This window comes from Chamaea fasciata, unplaced genomic scaffold (assembly GCF_029207755.1).
Source record: "Chamaea fasciata isolate MVZ Bird 193981 ecotype frontalis unplaced genomic scaffold, bChaFas1.0.hap1 SCAF_10, whole genome shotgun sequence".
Taxonomy (NCBI): domain Eukaryota; kingdom Metazoa; phylum Chordata; class Aves; order Passeriformes; family Sylviidae; genus Chamaea; species Chamaea fasciata.
Window position 1 is genome coordinate 27,869,277 of NW_027094095.1, and position 26,248 is coordinate 27,895,524.

Here is a 26,248-nt window from a genome sequence, read left to right on the forward strand (position 1 = left end):
TGAGGAAGAAGAAAGGAAGCGAAGCAAAGCCCCTCTCCCCTGCACAGTGCTGCACAGGTGGCAGGGGCTTCCTGGGGGCAGCCAGCGACCAGGAGCATCCCACCAGCACTCCCCTGCCTGGCAGGAGAGGCAGGATGTGAGCCCCTGCCCTGGCTGGGCATCGGTCACCCACCCGTGCTCACACCCCTCCAGCTCTACAGATGCCCCAGTCACCGACAGCACCGACACCGATTCCACATGGAACTGCCACCATGGGGTGGTTCTGGGCCTCCAGAGGGAAGGAAACCTCTCATCTTCCCCCGGCAAGGAATATTCTGCACCAGAGCCCTTCCACTCCACATCCCTGCGTTCGCAGGAATCCACGCCATCCTCTGAAAGGGGCTGTCCCCATGGGGGATGGTTGGGATGAGGGGACTCGTGTTAGAGCCAGCCTGAGAAACAACAAAAGGCGGGAGGGGGAAGGGAGAGAAGGGCAGAAAATAGAGAACAAAGTGCCTGCAGGCGATTTAAAGGCTCCTTCGAGTTCCTGCTTCCAAGGACATCATCTCCCCCGTGGAGAATGTCTCGCAAAGCCCCTGTCCCCTCGGGCGGGACATGCCCCGCTCCTCCCGCTCGGCCGCAGCCCGCCCTTGCAGGATGGCAACCCGCAGCACTCACAGCTTGCTCCGTCTCTCACCACCCTCCCTTTGAGCCACGAACAAAGACGGAGCTGAGCGGCAGAACGGCCGGACCAGCTGGGTAGGGTTTAACCATCGTGGCCCATATGTGCTGAAATACCCAGACATATTGGGGTTGTGTTTAAAGGAACAGTCCCAGCTTTCACGCTGAAAGCCGGCGCTTTTCCAAGGCGAGCGTGAAGTTTTTTACCTTGGGCCTTTGCAAAAAGGTGGGGTGTGGTTTTAGCAAAATCTCAAAAAGAGACATAATATTTAAAGCTAGAGGACTAGAAGTAAGGTTTTCAAATACTTATTATCTGACAAAAATGTATTTTCTCCATATTCCTAGCTAAGGCCAAAGCAGGGAGAGCAACTGGAGAAAGCATCTCATTATTTTATCAGCCTGTGTGCAAAGAAGCACCTTCACTACACAGTGACTAAGAAAGGCTAAAGTACAGTGTGGATTGGAGATGGGAGCTTGCCTTGAACTGACCATGGACAACTTCCCTGGAGCTCCATGCCTTTAAAGCCAGAGCCCCAGTTTGGGTTAGGAAGATGGCTTTCTTGTCAGCCCTTTCTCCAAGGAAGTTAACATAAAAGCTGCAGCTACACTTGATTAATTCCAGTCATTTGGTAACTGCAGACAAATCTCAGCAGTGCAAAGGGAACTTACACTCCCTCCCAAATGTGTGAATCAACCCACCACTTCAGTGCACACTGTGTTTTTTGTGTAACAAACTACATTTCCTTTGTGTAAGGTGTAGTGCTAGACACAGGTACAAAACAAGCATGAATGATAATGCAATAATCATCTGACACAGCCTGGAAAACCCCAGCACAGGACGAACTGGGAATGAACAGAAAAACACAAGGTGTGCAGGAAAGTTGTACTTCCAGGCGTAGATACTAAACACAGGAGTCTAAGAAGGTAAAAGAGTGGACAGCAAATACCTCAGAGGAAAAGCAGCAGCATTTTGGACTGAAAAAAGAGGAAGGGTACCAGGTGCCCAGGCTGGATGCTGTGCCAGGCTGCCATCCCTGAGGCAGCTCCCTGGCTCTGCTCCCTGTCCCACAGGGAAGCACCCCAGCAGATCCCATGCAGCCTTCCCTCCTCAGGTGGTGTTCCTGTATGCTCAGGGAACCTCCTAAGGCACCTGAGAGAGTCCTGTGACAACACCAAACAGCTGTTTATTTGTAAAGAGGTTCAATTTAATGAGCCAGGGCTATGACACAACACTTAGGGGACATGGAAAGCAAACAACCATCCTCCCTGACAGGCAGCAGCCACAACCCAGCCACACTATCTCAGTTTTAGGACATGCTCTTTGTCTCCCCAGGTAGCATTTCTAGGGCTAAGCACAGGGTAGGTAACACAGGCTGTGCCAGGGCAGGAGCTCAGCCTGCCTAAGCTCTCACTAGACAGAATGTATCATTCCATCCTTATGGGTACTTTTTCCATATTGGAAATGGGAATGTTTTGGAATGGCTGTTTCCAGAGATCAGTGTCACCTTCTCTGTATTGGTGTACAATGGGGCAACTGAGGTTGAAGGGATTTGCCTGACATCAGCCTGCATACGACAGAACCAAAATGATCCCGATTCTGCTGTCCCCTTGGCCTGGCAAGGATCCCTGAGGATTATCTCTCTCCTCTGGACACTTAACAGGGCACAACACCACTGCAGAATAACACAGATTGCAAAGCAAGTCACCAATCTTCATATTACAGCAGAGCTGTGTGCACGGATGCTTTCTAGTACCCACTTAGGAGATCTCTCTCTTAAAATTGCACTTGAAGACTTCCATTAAAATTGCCATGCTGCTCCCTGAGGTATGGGTGGCACACCATGTACCAGCCCCTCTGGAATGGCAACTGTGCCTTAAAACAGCCCAGAGTGAGGATCAACAAATAGTTGGTCCAAGGAGCTCAGACTTCTGAGCAGGCTGATTTTGTGCAATGTCTGCAAAGAAACAAGGACATCCAAGGCTCAGACTAAGGTTCTTCAGGTCAGGAATGTCCTGCTAAAAGACAAAACAGGAATTTTCTTCAATTCCCGCAGCTTTCAAGTATCTCCTCATATCTTCATTGAATGCAGAAGAGCCACAAATTAATACAAATGGCTTTCTTCGACAAGAATTTACTATTGTCTTCATCAAGTCTTCATTGAGACGATGGGTGTACGTGTTTTCCTGAAAGCTCCAAGGAAGTTTTTCCAGCGAAGTTTCCTGGAAAAGTAAAAGGTTTGCTGTGTGTGACGTTAAAAAGGACAACATTGCTTAGAGCTGAATCTCCCTGCTCCCCTCAGAGTAGTGCACAGGATGGTTTTCACCTTTGTGACACCATGTGGGTGACACTGACCCTTCCTGCGAGCTGCATTCTTCTTCCCAAGCCCAGATGAAATCCTTCCCTGCCACAGCACCTGGCCACTCTCTCAGAGGGGCCTGAACAAAACCAGAGTGTAACTATCACTAATAAATGCTGCAGAACCTTCTCCATCAAGAACCATCTCCCAGGGCACCTTTCCTAGTCCCAAGTCCCAAGTCTATTCCTCTCTAGTGCCTCTCCTATTCCCAAGTCTCTTTCAGTCCCATCTCCCTTGACCAAAACCGAAAGAAGCCAGCTCTGCTCCAAATACAGCTCTGATCCCATGAGAAGTGTCAGATCCTGTGGATCCAGCAGGGACTACCCTGCTGCAATTAATCAGGAGCAGAAGGTGCTCAGATGTGGTGGTGACAGGCAGCACAATGAAATACAGACAGATACATAATCCCAAGAGGGAGGATGCACGGGCCAGCCTTGGACTACCACAAACCTGCTAAGAGAGGAGGAAAAAGGGAGAGAGGAAGGGCAGACAGTGTTGACAGGGGTCAGGTGGGTTTCATGCCCTTTGCTGATTGAATTTCAAGACCTTCTCATGCTCTTGAGACAGCAGTCAAAGAGTTTAAACACCCTGGAAAGGGTTTTTGAGCCGTGTCACCAGAGACAATTATGGCTATGCTTCTACAGAGCAGCTGAGGGGGTGCCCAAGTCACCAGCACTTCTCCCTCTACCAAATCTCATCTTGCCAAGGCCACACGTGGAACGGAATGTATGAGGCAGTTCCACTGTGAGAAATACAAGAAATGATTCATCTGAGAAACTAAAAATGCAATGGGATTCATTCCCTTAGCATAAATAATTCTTTCTATATCCTCCCAGCAATGAATCCTCATTTCTGATGGAAATAATTTTTAACCACCAAATCCATGCAGAACACAGGCAACTTTGGGACCAAATGGAAATGAAAAAGACTGCTCAAAATGTAAGACCATTGAGATGTATGCCCTCATCCCATGAATGTGGCAGAAAAGTAATTTTACAGTGGGGGAAACAACTTTTAGAAGTTTAAAAATGGGTCAGCAAGAAAATAATTGCTGGGAAGTTGGTGCTAGCACACCAGAGGAGAGCTCTAGCCATGAGCAAAGAATGGAAGATAAGGACAGATTAAGGCACTGGTATTAGGAAGAAAAAAACCAGCTTATTTGCTGTTTAGGTGCAGCAACAACTGTCTGAAATGGGGGGGAATAACCAACAGGAACAGCAGGTAGGGAGGCAGAGGAACAATGATGGCCACTTCCCCAAAATTTTCCAGACTAGCAGCAGTGTGAGTACATGTAGCAGATTTAAGAGCAGCAGCTACTGGATCACAGATTAGGCCACATGACTGAGAAAGAATTAAGACCATGCTTATGGAAAAGTGGAGGAGGCAGACAGAACCCTCACACAAACACACTTCATATCCATTTATTTACCTGGCTGAGGACATAATATATTCTAACATTCCAGTACCGAGCCAAATCCTGCAGAAGAGGTTTTAAATAAATTTTGTCGAAGGTGGGGAAGCAGCCAACGAGAGTTACAAAGGTTTCATCCTCTTCATCATCTGTTAATGACTGCAGGATGGGAATCATTGGTGCAAGGCCGGTGCCAGAGGCCAGCATGAGGAGTTCTCCATGCTAACAACAAAACAGAGAATTTGGAATGAGCTGTGGTGGCTGGAAATGGGTGTGCCCACAGTCAGTTCCGCTTGCTGCCACCCTGGTAAAGGGTTTCTTGAGAAACAACATACCAGAAGGTCATGAACTGGTAAATTCAGATCCCAAAATGTGTTTTTCTGCAAAGGATTACAGATAGCACTTAAAGGGTTTGCATATTAAGTCTAACAAAACTGGATTTTACCTAAATATAATAATTTATCCAAACTTTAGCCTTGATTTCAATTATTCATGTTTCAGTTTCAATTCTGCAGAATGCTTTGCTGACCCACTATGTGTTTTCTTCCACTGGAAACGCTCCTTGTGTTTCTCTTGGTTGCTGCAAAGTCAAATCCTGAATGTCCTCTGGAAGAAACGAGTGTGACAGGAAGCAGGACACAATTGCTCTGCACCGAGCTTGGCCATTCAGATTTTCCTTATTTGTGTTGGGGGAAAATGAAACCCACAAACAAATCCAACCAAAAACCCCAAAAGGCTTAAGGATCTTAATGACCAGTGTTTCAAATTTGCTCCTCATTTGAAAGGTCAGAATTAAGTAACTGAATTAGCCTGTGTGAGAAGCCTCGCCCCGAAACCAGATCTGCCTTTCCCTGCAGCCAGCCTGGTATTGGCAGGTGGGATCAGCGTTTGGGGAGCGACCTGACACCTCAACAGCTCAGGGAATACCCCAGAGAGGAGAAGATTAACACCTCCCCTCCACCCCTACTCAGTCACAACACAGAGATGTGGGTCAAATCAGGCAAAAACCCATCCACACTCATTGCTGGTGCAAGGAAAGTTCCCTTTGTTAGGCACATCAGGAACTCCTAATGCAAGTGATGAACACGGAGACTTGCTAATATTTTCCTGTCTCCCATCCACCTCCTCTTCCCTCTTAAATATTCTGCGGTTCAAGAAGGTGCTCCAACTGACTGCTAATGCTGTCACACTGTACAGTAACCCAGGAAGTCTCTAAAACAATCATGAAAACAGTAATCAAATTGATGTCTTCCCTTCAGAGTATTGAACAAAGCTTGCTGCCACAGGCTGAAGCATCCTATGGCCCTTAGAAACTAACCTTATTAGGCTGATATGGGAACCCTCCAAATGGCCCACGCCAAAAGACCACGTCTCCTCTTTTCCACGTTTTTATGTATTGTGACATTAGCCCAGCTTCATAGCACTAATAAAAAACATTGCACAAAAGAAAAGAATAATTATACTCTGTTGGAAAGTTTCCCAGCTTAAAGTCGATTATAAAGTTATCTACATTTAAACGAAAAGGGGACAAAAAAACCCCATTTCGTGTATTTAAAAAAGAAAGAAAGATCTTTCCGTTTGAAAAATAACTCAAAGTTATACCCAAAACAAAGACATTTAAATTAAATCATATTGGAACCACTCCAGCTTGACTATAATGTAAACAGAAACCCCCTCTCACGCAGCCTGAATTTCCAAAACTGGAAAAAGCTTATCAGAGTTCTTGCTTACAAAGCACACAGAGAACAGTGTCTTGAATGCAAAGCACAGTGCAGGCCTTCAAGTGTTCTCCAAATCTCAGGGTATGGGGTCTGGAAATGCCCTCTGGGTACTGTTAGTTATATAAACACCACATAGCTCTTGCTTTGTTTCAGTCTCTCAGATGCTGCGCTGATACAATTAGTGACCCAAAGTCAGGTTTCTCATTTGTAAAACTCTTTGTTTCCAGAAAAGATCATCTGGATGCTGAGGGACGCCTCCACAGTTCCAAAATAATGTATTAATGTTGGCCTCATGGAAGAAAAACACGAGCAAAAAACCTGCCTCATTTTCTACCAGGCACAAACAACATTATCCAGGCTGTTGCCTGCAGGAATGCTGATCTCACTCATGACTGAGGAGAAAGGCTCAGTGCTTGCTAGAAACAGAGAAAGGACGAGAGGCTGGAAAATGAAAGGCTTGTCCAAGCAGCCCTGTTGCCATCCCTGCCCTAAATGTGTGACCACTGAATGTTTTAAGAGAAAAATGTGAGCAGAAGAGCAGCCACTGGCCCAAGCAGCAAGAGCTGAAAAGCCCAAAGCTGCAGCACACAATGGCTCTCACAAGGATAAGGAAGAGCAACACAACCAGGGGTCAGAAGATGGGATGTGATACAAGCCTTTGGCAACTCCAGCCCACACAAAAGAAGTGTATTTGGGGGTATTTCCTGCACAGGCATTGGAGAGAAGCCCGGCTCCACACCCCAGTGCCTTGGCTGGCCACCAAGCTGCACTGCAGGCAAACAAAATTGGTGAACCACAAAGCAGCTCAGAAAAACCGAGTGAGAGATCCTGTGCTTGTGCTTGCAAGCAGCGTTAGCTAAGAAAGAACACAGATGCTCCTCCTCTCCCAGCCTCTCACTTAAACCTGAAATATTAAGAAGCATTAGCACCAGTTGTTACATTTAAAAGGTAAATCACAGACACATCCAGGCTCTGAGTTATTGTCAGAATATTGTTCAGAGGGCTCTGGGCAGGTGCTAAGTCTCATGCAAAGAGTGTGCACACTTGCTTCAAAGAAGCAAATTTTATACCTTCCTTCTTCAAATACATCCAGAAACCCAAGGCAAGAACAGAAAAGTCCACTTACTGCCTATTCCCAAAGGACCGGGGTAATGGAAGCTAAAACAATCCTTCTTTCAGCAAAATTATTTCCAAAAAATTGAAGTGAAAAGTGATTGAGTGGGTTTCAAATGAGTTTCTCTAAATAAAAAGAAAAAAAAAATTATCTCCTGGGGAAAAACTTCCACACCCCGTTTTACATGGAGAGAAACCCTAACATTATAAAATCACTCAAAAAGAGGGTTATGCTCTGTAAATGGCAACTCCCTCACTCTTAACTGTAGTATCACAAATGCAGTGCTGTAATAACAGGAGACAGAAGGGTTTGAACAGTGCTTGGATTGCATAGTAATAATAATATACTACTTTCCAAAATTGCCTCAATAGTGTAAAATATACCACAACCTACAGAGTGAGTTATAAAAATGGCTGCTTTACACTGGGTGTTACCAACCTCTTTTGTCACTGCCAGAGAATAACTATAGCTGCTTTTGGGATGAAAGGTTCTATATAAAGGAAAGGTATCATTACAATCATTACTATTATTATTGAAATGCAAAACCTGTGAGTAATGAGCCGCTATATATGAAATTTCACAGTCATCCTGTGAATGCATCCTATTAATGCAACATTTCTCTCCCCTACCACACACCAATTGCCACAAGAATGGGGAAATGACCCTCCCACAGGTGTCCTAGAGAAGCTGTTCACTTTTCTAAAGAGCAGGGTTTGTGTTCGAACATACAATGCATAATAAACCCCAGAAACGTGAAATCCTGGAAGACAGGCAGAGGACAAGTGGCCCTTCTCTGCAAGCCACCTGGGATACCCAGCACTCTGAATTTCACACCTGTACTGAAGTCTGTGTCTGCCCTGAGGAGTCCCTAGTGACATACAGATGCAGTATTAGAAAAAATGTTCAAGGCAGTATTTGCCACACAAAATAATCATTTATGAGCACCCTGAAGACTTACCTGAGACAAATTTCCAGCCAAATCTCCTATAAAATCCTTCTGAACTCAACTGGCATTTTGTGGTTGACTACATAAAGGTGAGTACACTTGTCCAAAATGGGCTCTGCCACCATGTCCACCCCGAGAGATGCAGCCTGTGCCTGTGGGACACCTCTCTGCCCTGTGGGCAACAAAGTCCCTCAGACTGCAGCTCCGGAGCCCTGTCTGCACACCAGGAGCAGCTGCCCACCGACAGCGGGGTGTTCTTCAAGTAAAATACAGAGGGAAGGACAAGGGCAAACATTCCCCAAAATCAGTGGTTCAGCTGGGCTGTCAAATGGGTGTGATTTCAAAGACAGCCTGAAAAAGCAAAATGAAAGGAGAGAAGTGGAATGGATACATCTTTCCATCTGAGGGGCTCTCCCAAGTGATCGCAGGGCTACTGCTGCAAAGCACTTGTTTGTGTGTCGACTTCTTCTGCTTTCAGTTTTGTGGGGAAAACTGCAATTTTTATCAGCAAAGCATAAATGCTCCAAAACAACAGAGAAACAGTCCATGAGGGATTTGAGAGAGCCTCACTTGAAGCAGTAACAGCATGCTCGGTTCCTAAAGAAAACACCTTATACTCTAATCCATATTGTCCAGGCTTACTTACTTACTTTAATTAGAACTTCAAAGTAACCTTCTGCATTCCTGGGGCTAATTGGAGTATAGGCTCTCTGGACCTCCAAACCGTTCACCACTCCTCTGAGAAGAGAAACAGGAAACCCCTGTGACTTGGGTCATCTGGGGGGCTCCGGCAGCTCTCTGGGAGACAGGTCCTCTTCCCAGTGGCCCAGCCTGTGCACAGATGCAAAACACTTCCCTTACAGAGGCAGAAGTCCAGGGGGAACATAATGACTAACAGCACCTTTTGTTTTCCCTGTGGTGGCCTCAGCTGTACCACATCCAGCTCCTGGACACACCCCTGAAAGGGATTTTGTAAGAACATGCAAGAGTGGCAAAGTTTGCTGTTCCTTTTGAGCTGGGGTCACTTTCTGCATCCAGTCAGCATCTGGTAATCAAATAACAAAAGCCAAGGCACAGCCTTGACCCTGGGGCCTTGTCAATATAGACTGTATTTTCCCGTAAGTGTTCCCTTTCCATGGAATTACCCACCCTGCGCTTTGCTGCTGACCACGGGAGTTGATGGAAGTGACCAAACCTTTTTCTGTGCTGTGTGATGAGCCAGGGCTGGAGGGAGGAGCGTGTGCTGTCAGCAGAGCCAGCTGCACACACCAGCCCTGAACGTACCAGGGACGTCAACAGATGCACATCAATGGCATCCTAACAGGACTTTCTCTGTCTGGCAATGATCACCACAGATGGCTGAGAGACAGAAACTTTCCCCAAGTGGCCCCTTCCTGGCAAGCAGCAAACTACATAGGAGGGTTGTTTTGCTAGAAATCAGTCAGGCAGTGCCTGGGTACTGGGGTGTTGAGTTACCCCAAGATACAGGGCCAAAAACACTGAGCTCTGGGGCAAGTGCAGCCCATTGTCTTCATTCCAACACACTGGAGTAAATAATCTGTTGTAACATCTATTCTTTTAAACCTTTCTTTGTGCAAATGTATTTTCTTAATCACACCTAGCTCTTTCTGAGCCACCAACGCAGGGATAATGCTGAAGAAAACTACAGCTTTTACCACAGAATTAGTAGAGGCAGCAAGCTTACTAGCCCCTTCATCTGTGTCATTGTGGAGGTATAGAAATCATGATTTGCCTGCTATGAAGCCTTTGTCTATTGACAAAACCCTATGTGTTAGGTTACATAATGCAGACTGTTTAACTAGCACGGAGAACAATACCTTAACACGATGTGTTGTCCTAAACTCAATCGCAGGCTGCTATTTCCTGGTAATTCAAATTTGTACTGGTAGGTGTCCTCTGTCAGCTGCTCCACCGAGCTCACGCTGAATGCAGTGAATGTATCTGGATTCAGCTCTGAATTATTGCTCTGCAAGAACAACAATAAGTAATTACTTGGTTAGATGGTGTCTTTTATAATTTCATTTTTCTCTGGAAGCAAACGTGTGTGCTAATTTCGTGCCAGAGATACTCAGGACGTGTATTAAACACTGAGGCTGGGTGCAAATTCCAGCTCTCTGCTGATTCATTATGTTCTGCAGCGTGCACTTTGAGATCTTGAATTTCTCCCCACCACCACCTCTTTAAATTACATTTTTTTTACACCTTACAGCAAGGTCATCCTATTATGACTCACTGCGATCATTTTCTCATGTCTGGAAACAAACAGAAATAATTCTGCTAAAAGAGGCAAGCGCTGCTTTGGGGGCAACTTTGCAACCTGCTGATGGCCACAGTGAACAGAAAATATTGTCAGTTGTTTCAGCTGATCTTTTTTGCTTGACCCAGCATAGTTAATCTTATGTAAAAGGGCACTGGCAGGCTAAAAAATTACACTCTGAAGACAACTGCTCCACCACACACAACGCAGCTTTTTCTCAGCATCAAAATAAGAGTCTAAAAATCAGGCAAAGATGAGAAAGGTGAGGGAAACAAAGCTTCTCCGAGGAAACCCGGAGAGGAGAAGCTGCAGAGCCAGAGCTGTAATGCGACACCAGGGAGAACTCTACACTTGGAAAATCACATTACAGCAGGGAGAGAGTGGCCAAGGGGGAGGGTGAAGGCTGAGTTTGGGGAATTGCATTTACAGCCCGCTCTTAAGGCACGACTTGAATTTATCCCTGCATCCCTAACCCATCACCACAACCCCACACCCGAACAAGTACGATCAAAGCACAGGCTCCAGGATGCGATGAAGACAAATCGACCTGCTCCTTCTTTCCCACGAGAAGGCTTTTTGTCTTGCATTGCTTTCGCTCTCTCCCACTGTGCAAGCTCCTTCTCGTACACATCGTAGATGCAGGGCTTGCAGCCGCTGCCGCAGCACTGGGATGGAGAAGGTTCCTGGGGCTTCAGAGCCAGCCAGTCCTGCTCGTTGTCACTCATTGCCTGCAAAACACACAAGCCCAGCATCAAACCCAGCACGAGGAAAAGCAGTGCGTGCTCAGCAGCTGGGTGTTTTCGGAGAAGGACTGAGAAAATCTCTCTCGGGCATCTTGCAAGTGTATCAAACTGGAAACCTGGAGCTGATCTGTGTCTCCAACAACACCCCATTTCAGCTGAGTGCTCAACGCCTCTGCACAAAGGCCAGAGCTCGCAGCCACCAGCCCAGAGCAGAGCCTCAGCCCAGCCTCAAGCCCTCCTCCCCAGACAGGCTGCCCAGCCAAAGCTACACCCTTTAATCCTGCTCGTTCCGCCGTGGTGATTTCCTACAAAAGAGCAGCTCGGTCAGCCGGAGCAGAAACATCTTAAAAATCCGCTGCTCGGTCCAGGAAAAAGGGTGACAAACCCAACCACCAGGACAATGGGGATCAGACACAGCCACCAGATGTGGCCTGAGTTTTGTGCAGCTTTGGAACGGGAGAGGGCAGGCAGTTTAAAGCAGAGAAAGCAGAAAGTTCAGAGCCAAGAGACTTGAGGCAAAGAGGGCAAAATCTCAGGCAAAACAACCACTTTGGTTGTGAGCTTTGAATATGTGGCTTGAAACGCACAGGCAGAGAAGGCCAAGAAGCACAGGATTTTATCCCTGGCTTCCAAACGAGCTGTACCCACGGAACACTCCTCAGGTCAAAACCACGCTGCAGACACCACGGGGACCCCGCTGTTTTTACACACGGGCTGAGTTAAGGCTGCTCAGAACGCGCTTGTGTCCGCATCCCTCGGACACAAAGCGGCCCACAGGAAATTATGAAGCCACGGGTGACGAAGTGGAGGAAGCGAACATTTAGGGCTTCCAGCAGTTTAATTGTCAAGGTCAATTAATTAAGTAACCTTCACCCCTGTAACAGAAACACATTTATTTTAAGGAGGGGGGCGGGGAACGGAAGAGAGAACCAAAGGCACTGGCCCGGCTTCACTCCGCGCCCGCTCTGTCCTGGGGCCCGGAGCGCCCCCAGGCAATGAACGGGGGGGTAACCCGACGTGGCCGCGGGTGAGTCCGAGACGCCCGGGCTCGGGGTTGCGCAGATTTCCAGAGCTTGGAGCACTTACTGTGCGCGCCCGGGGGCTCGGACAGGCCGGCCTGGGGCACAGCGGCCCCGGCCCAGGGACTCGGGCGCTGCCCCGCCGGCTCCCGCCCAGGGACGGTCTCTCAAGTGCCCCCCCTTCCCCGCCCCACAGGCGAGGAGGCGCCTCTCCCCGCCCGCCTCCCCACTCACCAACCCAGCGCCTGCCCTCACCCGCCAGGCAATTTGCCGACCCTCCCTTACCGCGGGGCGCGCCTGCCCGCCATTGGCCGCCGCCGCCGTCAGTCACCGGGGGTGACGCTGGGGGAAGAGCCCTCGCCAAGATGGCGGCGGGCGGGCGCTGAGGCGGCGTCGGGAGGAGGAGGATGGCGGCGATGGCGGCGGGGCCGATGGCGCTGAGGCGGGCGGGGGTGGCGGCGGCGGCGGCGCGGGGCCTCACCCGCGGCATCGTCACCCGCTCGGGGCGGCCCCGCCACCGCGTGCCCCTTCCGCGCACGCCCTGGACCGTGCGCGGGCCGCCGCCGGAGGTGCTGGCGGAGATGGTGGAGCCGCGGCCGGTGCGGGAGCAGGTGGAGCTGGACACCGTCACGTACGCGGAACGGATGCACTACGTGCCCGGCCTGGCCCGGCCGCGCTTCCCGCCCTGGGACCGCGGCTGGCGCGACCCCTGGCACTCGCCGGGGCCGCGCTACGAGGAGATGCCGCTGTACAAGGAGCGCGGGTGCTACATCTGCCATCAGGGTGTCCGCATGCTGGAAGGTACCGGGCACCCCGCGCTGCCCCTTCCCAAGCACTCGCCCTTCTCCGCCTGCCAGGGGTTCTCCTCGCACAGAGCACAAAACACGGGCCGTGGAGAGCCTGCCCAGCCCCAGCAGCTGCCAGGCAGCCTCGGTCACATTAGAATGGCTTGGGTTGGAAGGGGGCCACCACTGCCGCCTGTGATAGATGGCGTTGCGTTGTGTTTCCAGGCGTGCGGCAGGCGCAGTGGCTCACCAAGACGAAGCTCGTGGAAGGTTTGCCCCCAGCCGTGCAGGGCATCGTGGATAACCCGGCTCTCGGGCTCCAGGAGCTCGAGGAGAGGGCGAAACACGTGGTGTCCCATGCGCGGCTCTGGGACACGGCAGAGGTGGCTCCCAGGAGGGAAAAATACTGGTGAGTCCTCAGCTGTAGGGGAGGTTTTAAACGCTACAGAGAAAACTCGTACGCAGCTCTTCCGTGGAAAGAGGGTCTGCTGTGCAAGACCCTTTGCATCAGATTGTCAAACAAAAAACCCCCCAACAACCTAAGCAACAAATGAAACCCAATTCTGAATATTGACAGTAGCACTGACATAAATACCGCGCTAGATCAAAGCTGCTTTCAGGCCAATGTCTCTGTTTCAACTCAAGATCTGCTTCTAGCTGATGCAGAGTATCAATTTTTAAAATAATTGTAAGCATTACCTCTGCCAACTTGAAACAGGCGTGGTGTGTGTGATACCAGTCTGCAATCTCTGTTAACTGTTTGGGAGCGTAATGCCATTATATGTTTTACATACAGTAATTTTACAGCATTTGTGCCCCAGAAGCATCTGCCTGCTAGTATGATCTCATTTTTATGTAACTGTTTCTTTTCTTGTTTTACAGCCCAGTGCTGTTTGAGAACCTGATACATATATGCAGGTTAATGTCTGGGAAGTATCCTTCTCTGAGTAAAAGGATGTTGGCTAGAAACTGCAGGATAGCAGCAACGTGGGAGAGAGGTCAGTTGCTTCTGTGGTGGAGGCATTTAGCTCTGTAAGATAAGAGGGATAGCAAAGCTCCTGGCTTTAAGGCTGAGGCCTTGGAGAAAATTAAACAATTTCTGGAAGCAGGTAATTCTCGTTTAAATAGTGCTGTTGGCATGGGCAGCCTTGGATGGTGGCAGGATGCTGTCCCTGAGGAGATCCACACTGATAAGATGGTGGGAGAAGGGAACCATTGTCTTCAGCCTGATTGTTTATTTTCTTGTGTCCTAAATCAGTTCTGTTGTTTTTCTAAAGATATTTAGTTAAGAACTTAACCCTAGCAACTGACATTGGCATTTTAGAAGAACCTACAGCTGAGCTCCTATTTAAGATGAGTTTGGAGGTGAGGGGGAGAGGGTGAGCCTTGCAGAACAGACCAGCAAAAGGAAATGTACATCTTTCCCTGGTGTTATTTCACCAGTGTTTGACTGTAGCCTAATTTCCCTCCCCAGAATCCATCCTCCTTCAGGTCCGTGGGCTGAGTGGAGTACTCATGAACTCTATGACGCCAATACCACCAGTAGCCTCCAAGGAGGAGATACTGGCCACCAAAGAACATGTTCTGGAGACCTTCTATCCCATTGCACCTACGATCGATCTTCAGGAGGTGAATGTGTACAGAGAGCTCAATGACACAGGTCAGTGTTGGTGATAATTATCTGTGTTTGGGTTAACTTGGGAGTGAGTCCTTGTCCTTCTGGGGGCAGCTGAGAGTAGGGAGGGTGTGGGAATGAGGGGACAGAGGAATGGGCACAGGTTTGCAGTGCAAGTGCTCCGGACTTGTGGTGAGTGTATTGTTGCCTGAGCAGGACTGAGGACAAGAACTTAAACCCCAGCAAACTACTTGAGCAATTCCTGAAGATAATGGGAGAAAAACCTTGGCTGGCTAGTGTCTTCCTGAGCGGTTTCTGACATGATTCTGTGCCCTTTAGGTTTCAGAGATGGTTATCCCTACTCTCACCCTCACACCCTGTTCTTCCTGGAGTCTGCCAACGTTCGCACTGACAGGTTCAGACCGGAGCAGCTCCGTGCTAAAATGCTGATGTTTGCTTTTGGCAACGCTCTGGCCAAGGCCAAGGCTCTCCACGGGGTACGTATGGGGAGGCTGTGCTGGGTTTCTCTTCCTCCTCTACTGCTGCAGCCAGTGCAGGGAGGCCTGAAAGCCCCTCACTGCAGTTTTCACATCCAAACTTCCCCCTCCAGAGGTGAAAACCCAACCTTCAGAAGTCCAGAAATCCACTGCTCAGCGACGAGCGTGTTTGTGATGCAGCAGGGTGGTATGGGCAGGAACCAGGGAGTAAGTTCAGCTGTAAAACTAACCCATCCCACAGCTCAGTATGTAAATTGACACTTCATTGCTGGCTGAAGGAGGAATTTTAATTAAAATACAAAATCTACATTCAAAACTTGTTTGACTAGAGTAATTTTCTGGGCAAGGTAACAATATATTTATTAAAATCTTGGCTTTAAACCAACCCAAAGATGCAGAATCAGCAAGTACTCATAAAATTTCTGTTGTAACTAGCTTTTGAAACATTCTTCCCCACATGCCCCTTCTTTTCCTAGAATGATCCCATAGTTTTGGAGCAGCCAGTAGTGGTGCAAAGCATTGGCACAGATGGACAGCTCTTCCAGTTCATGGTGTTCCAGTTAAATACAACAGACCTTGTCTCTAATGGTGGTGTAAAAAATCTAGTCTGGATTGACTCTGATCAGAACCTGTATGAGAGAGCCCAGTGTGTCCCAGAAGTCAAGAAGGGAGTTGTTACGGTAAGGAAAACTTGGGAAATGGTTGTGGAAGAGCTTCCCTTTCACCGCAGCTGGGGGTCTGGGAGCTGGCACAGAGCTGCAGCAGGCATTAAACCAGCTGGAGGGACCTGAAGTGGATGCTGGCCTCATTTTTTTTTTACCTAAGCAGGTGTTTCTGAGGGCACCAGTTCTTGGGTATTTGTAGTGCTGATGTGCAACATGCCAAGCTTAACATGAACTCCTGCATACGGATATCCCTAGCTGTAATCCACCATCCCATAATGCGCTTGTTTAAAACCAGCTCTGGGGAAGGGAGCGCTCACAAGCCACCGTCAGCCTCTCTGGGGAGAAAACAGAGCACAAGGCTGCCAGTACTGGTTGTACTGGGAGGGGCATCACTCACAGGCAAAGGGGTTCTGCCCTCTGAGACTCACACCAGTGGAAGCACCCCCACACAAACCCTTCTGGGGAGGGAGAGCACAATTTGGAAGCTGCCATGCCTGAAAGTCTTATTCAAGCATGTTTAAAGCCGTTGTTTGTCTACATTAATCACTTCACTGCAAACTGAGCATCCGTGTCTTTTTCTCTGCAGAAGCCCGCTGGAATTTCTGGCTTTCAGCCAGACACATTCAAGAAGTTTCTGGCACTGTATCTGCATGGAACTGTGTGAAATTCAGCTCAAATGGAAATACTTCACCAACTGTACCTGCTGCTCCTCTTTGCCAGAACCATCGTATAATTAAAGAAAGGTGGATTAATTTACTTTAAAAAATAAATTATATTGTTACTGAAAGTAAAATTTTTTTTAAAAACTAAATAGTGCATGAAGAAACGCTTTCATTTTAGGGGCTCACCTCTGGATTTGGGTTAGAGAAGTCATCAGATGCATCCTCCTGCACTCTTCCTCCATTGCCTGGGAAGAACATAAGCCAGTCATTATTCCTCTGCGCAGGCTCTGCTCTCAGTGTGCTTCTGCACAGAGCCAGACTCAAACCTATTCCCGAGGTTGCTTTGAGTCCCTCTGAATGCAGAAGAGACTTACAAAGCTTCAAGGGGAAAGCCTGAGCCACGAGCCTTTTTCATTCTGCCTGGCTTTGACTTTGTTTTACTCCTGGCTGCTGTGGTATGTGTCGTGCTGCCCTGTGCTTAGTTCCCAAAGCACTTAATCGGAGGGATTGCTTTGTTGGATCTGTAGAACCGCAGTCCTTTTATCCCCCAATCCTGGATGAAGAGACCTGTGCATTTGGGGAAAGTGGTGTAGAATGTAGCAGGGAAACTTTGGTGCCTGTAGCTGGTATTTGCTGCTAAAAATACAAAGGAAGAATTTCTTCCTGCCACACAGAGTTAACTGAGCAGGAAGCGTATTCTTTTTAACATGGGGGGATTAGTGTGGGCTTTGTAAAATGAAAGCTAAATTAGCTGCAGCCAAATGTGGAATGTTTTGCAGTTCTGGTACCCTCCAGCACATGGGAAGGGAGAGGACAGCCTGCTCTATTTTAAGGTGTGGAAGAGCACATTTCCAAGAAATTCATCTCACTTCAGTGTCTGGTGTCAGAGGCTGGTCTGTGCTTTGTGATCCCTGGCCATCTGGCTGAACAACCCAGTTGTGTGTTCCAGCCCCAGTCCATCAGGCAGCTCCACTCGGCAGATTTTGGGAACATTTCACCAGTCACATTTGAGATCAACGATTGCACCCCGCAAATTGGGATGCAGTGGCTGCAAGCTAAATTAACAAATCCCTCCATAGTTAGGAGAAGTGCTTGAAAGAGAAATAACCTTGTAAGTGTTGCATTGCTGTGCATCATCTTAATCCTGCCTGCTCCAGGGATGCCTAATTCAGCTCATCAGAGTAAATCTGCTCAGGGTCTGTGATTTGCACCCAGGTGTTTGGGAATACATTTTAACAGAGCCGTGCTCTGTGGAGCCTGTCATACGCAGTGGGTGTTTCTTTCTCGGGCTGTTGGCTCCCTGCTGTGTCACACGGGCCCTGCTTGACATCCCCTCGCTCTTCCAGCTTCGGGTCATTACCCGTCCTAGGGAGGAAGCCCTGTAGGGCAGCCAGCTGCCCGTTAGCATTCCTGAGGAGAGAATTTCCCTGAGGAAGCCTGGTTGGAAGAGCAGCTGTGGTGGGGAGGGGTTGTGTAGAGGTGAAACACCTCATGTGCTTCTAGTAGATGTGGGAATTTGTGGGGATGGTCTGTCTGGAAGAGGCAGAGCCCCTTCAGCTGCTTTCACCTCTCAACAAAGACATCTCTGTCAGGGCAGGCAGTTGAAGGGAAGAGACTGAGGGAAGCTGGAACCCTGCTGTGTCCAGGCTGAGCTGAGACAAAGCACAAGCACAGGGAGGGATGGACAGAGGCAGAGCAAAGGGAGTTTTGAAAAACAGCGGAAGCAGGGAAACAGGGGATGGTCAGCAGGAAAATGAGGCTTCAGGGGTTGTGTGAGGCATCAGGAAGCCACTGGAGGTGAGGGGATCACACACAAGCGTGTGAGGCCATGTCCCTGCTTTGCTGAGGCACAGCCACTCTCGCCTGAGGCTGGGGAGAAGCAGTACTCTGTGTCAGGGGAAGGAGCAGCTGATCTTTGTGCAGGGAATGCTCCGCTGAGGGCCTGGAGGGGAGCTCAAGGTGGAGGTGAGTGGAGCTCCCAGCTTGGCACCTGGCACGGATGCTCAGGTTGGCCCATTGTGGTCCTTGAACCAGGCCACCTGTCTCTGGTGGTCCTGCTCTGCTTCCCAAGCACTCTGTGCATGGCTCAGCTCTCCCAGTTCCTCCAGTGTGGCCTGCTGGAACCGGCCCAGCTGAGGGAGGTGGGATGGGGGAGCCCAACAATGGGTCACAGAGGCACATCTGGGTTGGCATCAATAAGTTATAAAGGCTCGTCAGCAGACGAATGGCATTACCTCAGCACGGACCAGGGCCAGGCATTAACTTTTCATGATCGGCAGCCAGGGAAGCAGAACCTGCACGAATGGGGTGGCAGGAGCCCGAGATGAGGAGGCAGAGGAGCCTGCCTGCCCACAGGAGAGCTCTGCAGGACCCAGAGGAGCCTGCCTGCCCACAGGAGAGCTCTCCACCGCTCCACACTCCCTTCCCCTGAACCGCTCCCACTGCAAAATCCAGCTCCACAGGCTGCGCACATCATGCCAACAAGTACACACCGTGCTCAGCCTGGAGCCCCTGGTTGTTCTGATCCTCCTCCTGCATTTAATTTAATGAAAACTAATGGGGGAGACAATTATCCCTGAGGCTGGGCTCAGGAGACGTTTCGAGGAGGGAACTTGGCAGTTTCGTGGTGATATTTAATAATACCAGCCTGTAACCCTTAAGAACCAACAGGAAGGACTTTTCTGTGCCCCACAATAAAAACACAACAGGCAGCAGTGCAGGAGCCTGCTGCTCTGGGCAGCTGAGCAGGGTCTGGGTAGGCAGGGATGGCCCCGGGGGGCCGGGAGGGCAGGATTTCCTCATCAGCCTCAACCCCTCAGGGGTCACGAAACCAAGTGATGGACAATGCTCACACTCTACTTTCTGCAAAGCACAGGGGGATGTGATTGCCTGGACCAAAATCCACACTGGGGCACGGCTGCACATGGACATCTGTGGCATTACCCTGGAAGCAAACCTGCCCTGGCAGCAAAGGGTGCAAACACACCCTGCTCCTCTGCTGATGGGCTGTGCAGTCGCAATGCTGGTTCCCAAATCCAGCAGCCATCCAGTGCATTGCCCCCTCGCCCTTCTGCTCCGGAAGCATCCACCACCACATGGCGCTCGCTGCTGGGATTCCAGCAGTGACGTGGCTGTGGGTGCCAGTGCCAGGTGGGAGCATTCCCCAGGAGCAGCAGAGCTCCAGGATGGCCCACAGCCCCCTCAGCCCACGCCTGAACATTCCCACAAGGAGGGAGAGAGCTCACAGCCAGCCACGTCCTGCCCCAACTAGTCAAATGTAGAGAACAAGTCTCACACAGCAGCTCCCAGGAGCGTTTCAGGCACCTGGAACTTTCAACCACCCATCCAAAGGCCTAAAAATTCCCAATCTCTCCCCTAGCTTCTGGTGCTGCCCATTGGGGAACCAGGTTGGGTTGCCTGGGTTTCTCCAACCCCAGTAGCTCCTGGAGCTGTTTGTTCCTGCAATGGTGCACACACCCACCCAGCACTGCAGCTCTTGCCCAAGGAGGAGGTCACAGACCCCACTGTGAGCTCAATATTTATATATTTGACAACACTCATGTATTCCCCTCCCCTTCTTACCTCCCAGCAGTGCAGGACTCTGGCAAAGGGAAGTAGCAGCACCCAGCTCCTGGCCCAGGGAGCTGCTGCAGGGCAGACCAGCCTCCATCATCATTGGCATCCCCACGCCTCCAGCTTTTAATGAGCAAAGCCTGGGGACCTCCTCCAGGCTCTAACGAGCAAAGCCTAGGGAACAGTGCACCAAAAAAAAATCCCTTTTTAGCCCCTAAAACACCCCTCTCTGCCGCCAGCCTGATGGGCTGGGTGTGGGGAGGGCAAGGGTCTGGCCAGCACATCCTCAGTCCGGTGCAGGCAACACTGACCATTTTCTAGAATAAATTTTCAAAATGTTTTTTAAAAAAAAGAAATTCCAAGAAACAAGCAGGCATCGTTAACCCTCCCCGAGGTCCTGAACTGCAGCCAAATCCCTTTGGGATTTTGAAATCCCAGACTCAGTCACCCCCCTAAAATGCCACCTTCTCAGCTCTGCATCACCTTGCTCCTGCACCTCAAATCTGGGGTTTGGTCCTCAATAAAGGTTGGAAAAAAATGCCCAACTCCCGCCCTGGGTCTGGCAGCAAACACCAGGAAAAAACTGCAGAGCGCCGAAATCAAATGTTTATGTTGATATTTATTACAGCAGGGGGAGGGGGGAGAAGGAGGGGGAACCGTTTTCATTCAAAAAACCATCCCATACCAATGAAGACAATAATTTAGCTATTCATTTTAAAATACATTAAGACCGGTCCTTTCATTTCATCACATCAGAAAAAAAAATTTTAAAAGAAAAAAAAAAAAGAAAAAGAAAAAAACCCCCCAAACCTGAACAAGATGTCAAGTGGAAAAGGTAAAAATTTGACCCCTTGAGGAGCCCCTGGGTATGCAATGCAACAAATCTGCAATACTTCAAGAATATTAACCTGACTGTGAGACTGACACCCTCAGACCCCCCCACCCCACCCGCCCCTCCCTCCCTCCTGACTTTCTACAGGTAAAGCAGAATGAAAACGCCTAGGAAAAAGAAGGCAAACATTAAAAAAAAAAAAATTCGTATTACACACTAAAAAATAATTTGTTTTGTCATCTCATGTCTTGCAGTCAGAATAATAAAAACAAGCCAAATGTCCCCCAAAAACATTTCAATGAAGGGGTGCGGAAAAAAGACATCCCTTTAATAAAACATTATCAACAAATATCGTACACAAACTACAATGTATAATAATTATTTTTTTTTCCCTCTCGGTAATTTTCGAACCAGACTACAAGGTAAGAAAAAACACTGAAACAAGATACAATGCTTTCAATAATCCGCACAAAGGTCAAATCCAAGGGAGAGAATATTTTACAGAATATGATATACATGGAGCAGAAATGGGAGCTGGAGAAAAACCAAGACCAAACTACAGGGTAGTGTCATGTACAGAGATCCCAACCCACCGCCTTGGCTCGTCCCTTCCTCTCCCACCAGAAGGAAGGGCCTTCGATGCTTGCCATTAATTTTTATTTTCTTATTACAGAGCGAGCCTACAGAATAGCAAGGTTACATTTTAACAACAAGAATTCCTTAAAAAATATCTCCATCCAGTTCCAAATCATAGATAAGTGAAATCCTGACAAGAGCACATCTCTAAAGAAAATAAACCCCCCTGCAAAATACCCCCAAAACAAATAAACCCCCCAGAAAATCCCAAAGTTAGCTGGAGATCACAGTTTCAAAGTCCTAGGTCAGATTAATCCTTTTTTTGTTTTTCCGGTGGATTTAAAAAAAAAAAAAAAATTTAAAAAAATCAATTTTTGCAGTGAGCCAGCTGAAGGACTCTGGGGAAAGGAGGGACAAGAGATTTCTTCTTGTACTCAGAGGGGGGGAAAGACTAACACAGTGCATGCCACAGTCACAGAGAGCAAGATCACGATTCATTCGAGGATGTGATCCTAGAAGGGGTCACCTGCGTTAACAAGTTTGTAACGAGGTGGTGGAGTCTCTTCCCCAAAGCAGATCTTGTTAACTGGAGGAGGAAGCGTTGTGCTGCAAACAAACAAACAAACAAAAAAACCAAACAAAAAAACCCCCAAAAATACAAGGGAAAAAAACCCCCAGAACCAAAACAAAGAAAAGAAAAAACAAAAGAAAAAAAAACAAAAAGAAAAACAGGCCTTCTGAACGAAAACCACCATTGTAAACTGTCCAGTTTATTTAAAAAAATGACTACAACAGAGACAACATGATTTCATATCTAGACTAGCTTCCTGGTGTCGCACGGCACAAACATACAACAGGTTCGGTTTCTGTCTTTATTTAAAAGAACAAAGCAAAGAGATCGGAGTTGGGTGCTAGAGGCTTCCGTTTGTTTCCAAAAAGAAGTGTCATGTACATATATAAACCCTTCTGCACAAAGAAGGGTCTTGTCATGTCTTGAAATATTTTAAGTTTTGTCCTTCATGTTTTATGGAATAAAAAGTTCAGCCTTTTTATTGCATGAAACTAAACCTGGGGTTTTGGCCCCCGCCACGCGTGTCCCTGCCCATACACCTAGCTTCTTCTTCTTCTTCTTCTTGCATAATTCGTTGAGATCCTCCGAACGGCAGCTGACTCTCTTGATCCTGGAGAGGAGGAGGGGGAGGGAAATCACACACTCATCGTCATGCTGGGGGAATACTGCAAGAGAGACAGAGCCACGGTGAGAAACCAGGCGGGTCAGACCCCTGGACATCGAAGAGAGGGGATGCAAAAGGAGGCTGATGACAACTACACAGCAACCTAATTGGATCTAATAAACCAGGAAGAGAGGATATGCTGGAGACTCCAATCTATCAGGGCCTAATCTGTGCTGTAACTTGCTTTTCCGGGAAGAAAATCAGCAGGTCAGTATGGGGCGAGATGCAATTTAAAACAAATAATTAACATGCACATGTGTATATGCTGCTAAATAGAGGGAGAAGAGGAGGGATGTCTGCAGCCACCCTCGGAGCCTCAAATCATCCAGACCAGCACAGCCACCTCTGCACCAGCTCCTCTCCACTCCTGCACCCCCATCCCACCACAGACCCCAAGCTTCCACCCACCGTCTCATTTCCTCCTCCCTGCTTTTCTGTCCCAGAGCAGCTCACACACGGAACAACCCAGGTCCAAAAGGCACCCACCCCCATGCCAAGCCCACCCACCCCAGTGCCAGGGCACCTCGGGGACCGTCCCCTCATCCCCAGGCAGGCCCTCACTCACATTGTCATTTTGGAAGGAATGGAGAAAGTTGCCTCCCAGCTCCCCGTCGTCTCTTGGAGTGCCCGGGGGATTGCTAATGCCACTTATGTTGTTTGGAGAATTCTGTGGGAGACCAGAGGGCAGGTGGTGAGCAGGACAATGTTCACCCCAGTGACATTCCCCGCGTCCCCATCCATCGGGGTCACAGCAGCACCCCAGTGCTGAGGAAAGCCCACACACCCACCCTGCAGCCAACTCCACTTACTTTTGGAAGTCCATCTATGTCTCCTGACCCTGCAGAGAGGGGAGAGAAAGGAGAAGAGCCTTACTGGGCCTGCAGCCACGGCCCCGTGCCCCCCACGGCCTCGCTGATTTCCACCCAAAGGCTCTGCTTTGAGCACTGGTGCGAACTGGGGGCTGACCCCAGGATGGGAGCAGGCACTGGGATGCTCTGCCTGTGTCCCCAGGGAATGAAGGACCATGGTGGCTCACCTAATGATCCGTTCATGTGATGGGGCTCCATCCCGCCCATGCCGCCCATGGGGCCGTCAGAGCCGGGGCCCATCGGGAACTGCAGGAAAAAAAGGTGACAAAACCAAAATCAGCCACAAAACAACACCAAAGCACCTGCCACAGTGGCTCCTGAGGACTGTCCCTGTCCCAGCCATCCCTCTGGAGCAGGGCAAGGAGGGAGGTATTGTAGAACCACGGAATTGTTGAGGCTGCAAAAGTCCTCTGAGATCACCAAGTCCAACAATCAACTCAGCACCACCACTAAACCATACCCTGAAGTGCCAGATCCACACATTTCTTGGACACTTCCAGGGATGGCGACTCCACCACTGCCCCGGGCAGCACATTCCAATGCTTGGCAACCCCTTCCATGAAAAAAATGTTCTGAATATCCAATCTGAACATTCCGTGGCACAACCTGGGGCCGTACCACCCCCTGAGGCTGCGGGGCTTATGGTCCTGTGGGCTCACCTATGAAATCTGGCTGGATGGCAGACCCAGAGCTGCAGCACAGCATTCCAACCAGCATTCCACAGCATTTAAGGTTGCCCATATCCCACAAAACCCAGCACCTCGGCCGGAGCAGCAGGACTGCTGCTCTCTTAATAAGCATAAAAAATTAACAAAGTCGCCCAAGAGTTAATCGCTTTTTGATGGTTTGTTTTATTTCTGTTTTGTAACAAATGGCTGAAATCAATTAAACTGCTTTACTCTCAACTGATGAAGTTAATTATGATTTGTTATGGTATCTGATATGTAAATTATTAGAAAGCAGACTTACATTCGATCGACTGCCTGCGGGCGGTACTGGATTAATCATTGTGTAGATGTTGTCACTTGAATTTGTTGAATCTGTGGAACAGTGAAGCCCAGTAAGTCGGGTGATTAATTCATTTCTTAATTAAAACAAACTCATGCCACTTGAACTCATTCTTTTGTATTTTATCACCCAAAATTCCCTCTAACTACCACCATTTTCTGGCTAATTTGTATTTAATGAAGATCCACAAAGTTTTTAATCACAGAAATTCAACTGTGAAGAATAATTCAACTCCTGGCTGGGAAGGGTGGGGAGGTAATTCCTCACCTTCCTGAGCCCCACAGCATCCAAATCCACTGGGGGATGTAGGAACAACCCCAAATGGAATCCAGAAAGTCAAGAAACCCATGCCACTCACTTCCCAGAGAGCCAAAAGCCACAAAAATTGGTTATCACCAATAGGGCAGGGATGGCCCTGACAGAGAGGCATCTCAAGGGGCTCATACCTGCAGGACTGGGCATGATGGGTGTCCCTGGAGGGCCACCGCCGCCGGGCGGACCCTGCGGGAACAAAGTCAGTGTCAGATGTGCAAACATGAGCATTGCCCACCTTTCCATGTTTTCATACACCTCCCCCAGCTCTCAACCCCCAAACACAGCCCAGTCACCTCCCATGGCACTGATACCCCCCCCAAACCACGTGAACTCCTGACAAAAGGACAGACAGCTTGGGGCAGGAGGACTCACCACGTATGTACCAGGCGATGAAGAAGAGTATGGGATCTGTAGGGACAAGAGAGAACAGGTTCAGCCATGGGCTGGGGAAGCCCCTCTCATTAGCAGGGCTCAGCGAATGGGGAATGATCCCATTTGCAGGACACTTCCCAACCAACCCTGCTCTTGCTCCAAGATACTCACTGAGTTAGCACTGCTGGGGTTCGGCCACGGTCTACCGGCGCCCGGCCCCCTGGGGACAAAATTAAAACGGGAAAAAAATAAATGTTGTGTTTTTCCGCACACAGTCCTGAGTCAGTGGTGAAATCTCCCAGCGTGAGGATTGCCTTACATGTTAATTCCAGGCATGCCAGGACCTAGGGAGTTGGGTGGAGGTCTCATGCCGCTGCCGTAGTTCTGCAACGATAACCAAGGGTCAGTCTAGCGTAACGGGAAGGGACACCAGAGAGACAAGAGGAAGGGGAAAAAAAAATCCAAAAAACAAACAAAAAACCAAGCGGGTCTGTGTGCAAAAATGAGGTTTAAAAAAAAAAAAAAAAAAAAAAAAAAGACGATGAACATAAGAGGCAATTGTGTTTATAAAAAAAACCCTGGCAGCTGAATATGGATGGGAGCCAGGCTGAGCCCCAAAGCTCCCCCTCCCTACTCCCTGTGGAAGGAAAACATCCCCCTCCCAGCTCCATGAGACAATTCTGTTCACAGCCCTCAGCACCAACTACAACCTTTCGGATTTTTCCCTTTGTGCAGGAGAAAACAGGGGCAAGAGGAGGAGAAAAGGCACCACTTGGAATGTTCCTGCTGCAGTGCAAGGATGAGGAAAGGCTGCATGAGCTCCCCCTGAGATGGAGCACTCCTTGCTCCCTGGATGACTGCTGGAGTAGGGAATACCAAGCCAAGCTTGTTTTTCTGTTGCTCCAGAGCTCTCTGCTCCATCCCCCCGAGCGGATCTGCAGCCGCGGGGAGTGGGCGAGGGCAGGCAGCCCCCTGGGCCTCCTCTCCTGCCTTAT

The 26,248-nt window shown here is 49.0% G+C and overlaps 3 protein-coding genes across 4 annotated transcripts in view; 1 reads left to right on the forward strand and 2 right to left on the reverse strand.

Moving 5' to 3' along the window:
- Nucleotides 1–840: 840 nt before the first annotated feature.
- On the reverse strand, nt 841–12,416 carry CYB5RL (cytochrome b5 reductase like). The gene is given in 8 exon segments (XM_066192863.1): nt 841–2,880; nt 4,447–4,650; nt 5,747–5,851; nt 8,860–8,947; nt 10,048–10,196; nt 11,035–11,064; nt 11,066–11,215; nt 12,317–12,416. Coding segments are annotated over 7 exon segments (927 nt in total). The 5' UTR covers nt 11,213–11,215; nt 12,317–12,416; the 3' UTR covers nt 841–2,676.
- A 189-nt stretch (nt 12,417–12,605) lies between these two features.
- Nucleotides 12,606–16,617, forward strand: MRPL37 (mitochondrial ribosomal protein L37). The gene is made up of 7 exons (XM_066192864.1): nt 12,606–13,050; nt 13,260–13,443; nt 13,917–14,032; nt 14,509–14,694; nt 14,989–15,146; nt 15,623–15,826; nt 16,398–16,617. The coding sequence occupies exons 1-7, from the start codon at nt 12,657–12,659 to the stop codon at nt 16,473–16,475; spliced, it is 1,320 nt and encodes a 439-aa protein (XP_066048961.1). The 5' UTR covers nt 12,606–12,656; the 3' UTR covers nt 16,476–16,617.
- Nucleotides 16,618–22,572: 5,955 nt separating this feature from the next.
- SSBP3 (single stranded DNA binding protein 3) overlaps nt 22,573–26,248 on the reverse strand; it is a 54,129-nt gene continuing 50,453 nt past the window's right edge. For both annotated transcript variants that reach the window (XM_066192865.1, XM_066192866.1), the window contains 9 exons: nt 25,573–25,637; nt 25,425–25,473; nt 25,254–25,289; nt 25,013–25,067; nt 24,528–24,598; nt 23,726–23,804; nt 23,499–23,527; nt 23,255–23,356; nt 22,573–22,690 (listed from right to left, as the gene is read on the reverse strand). In XM_066192865.1, coding sequence (XP_066048962.1) covers nt 22,661–22,690; nt 23,255–23,356; nt 23,499–23,527; nt 23,726–23,804; nt 24,528–24,598; nt 25,013–25,067; nt 25,254–25,289; nt 25,425–25,473; nt 25,573–25,637 — 516 coding nt within the window. In that variant the 3' untranslated portion in view covers nt 22,573–22,660. The remainder of the gene's footprint in view (nt 22,691–23,254; nt 23,357–23,498; nt 23,528–23,725; nt 23,805–24,527; nt 24,599–25,012; nt 25,068–25,253; nt 25,290–25,424; nt 25,474–25,572; nt 25,638–26,248) is intronic.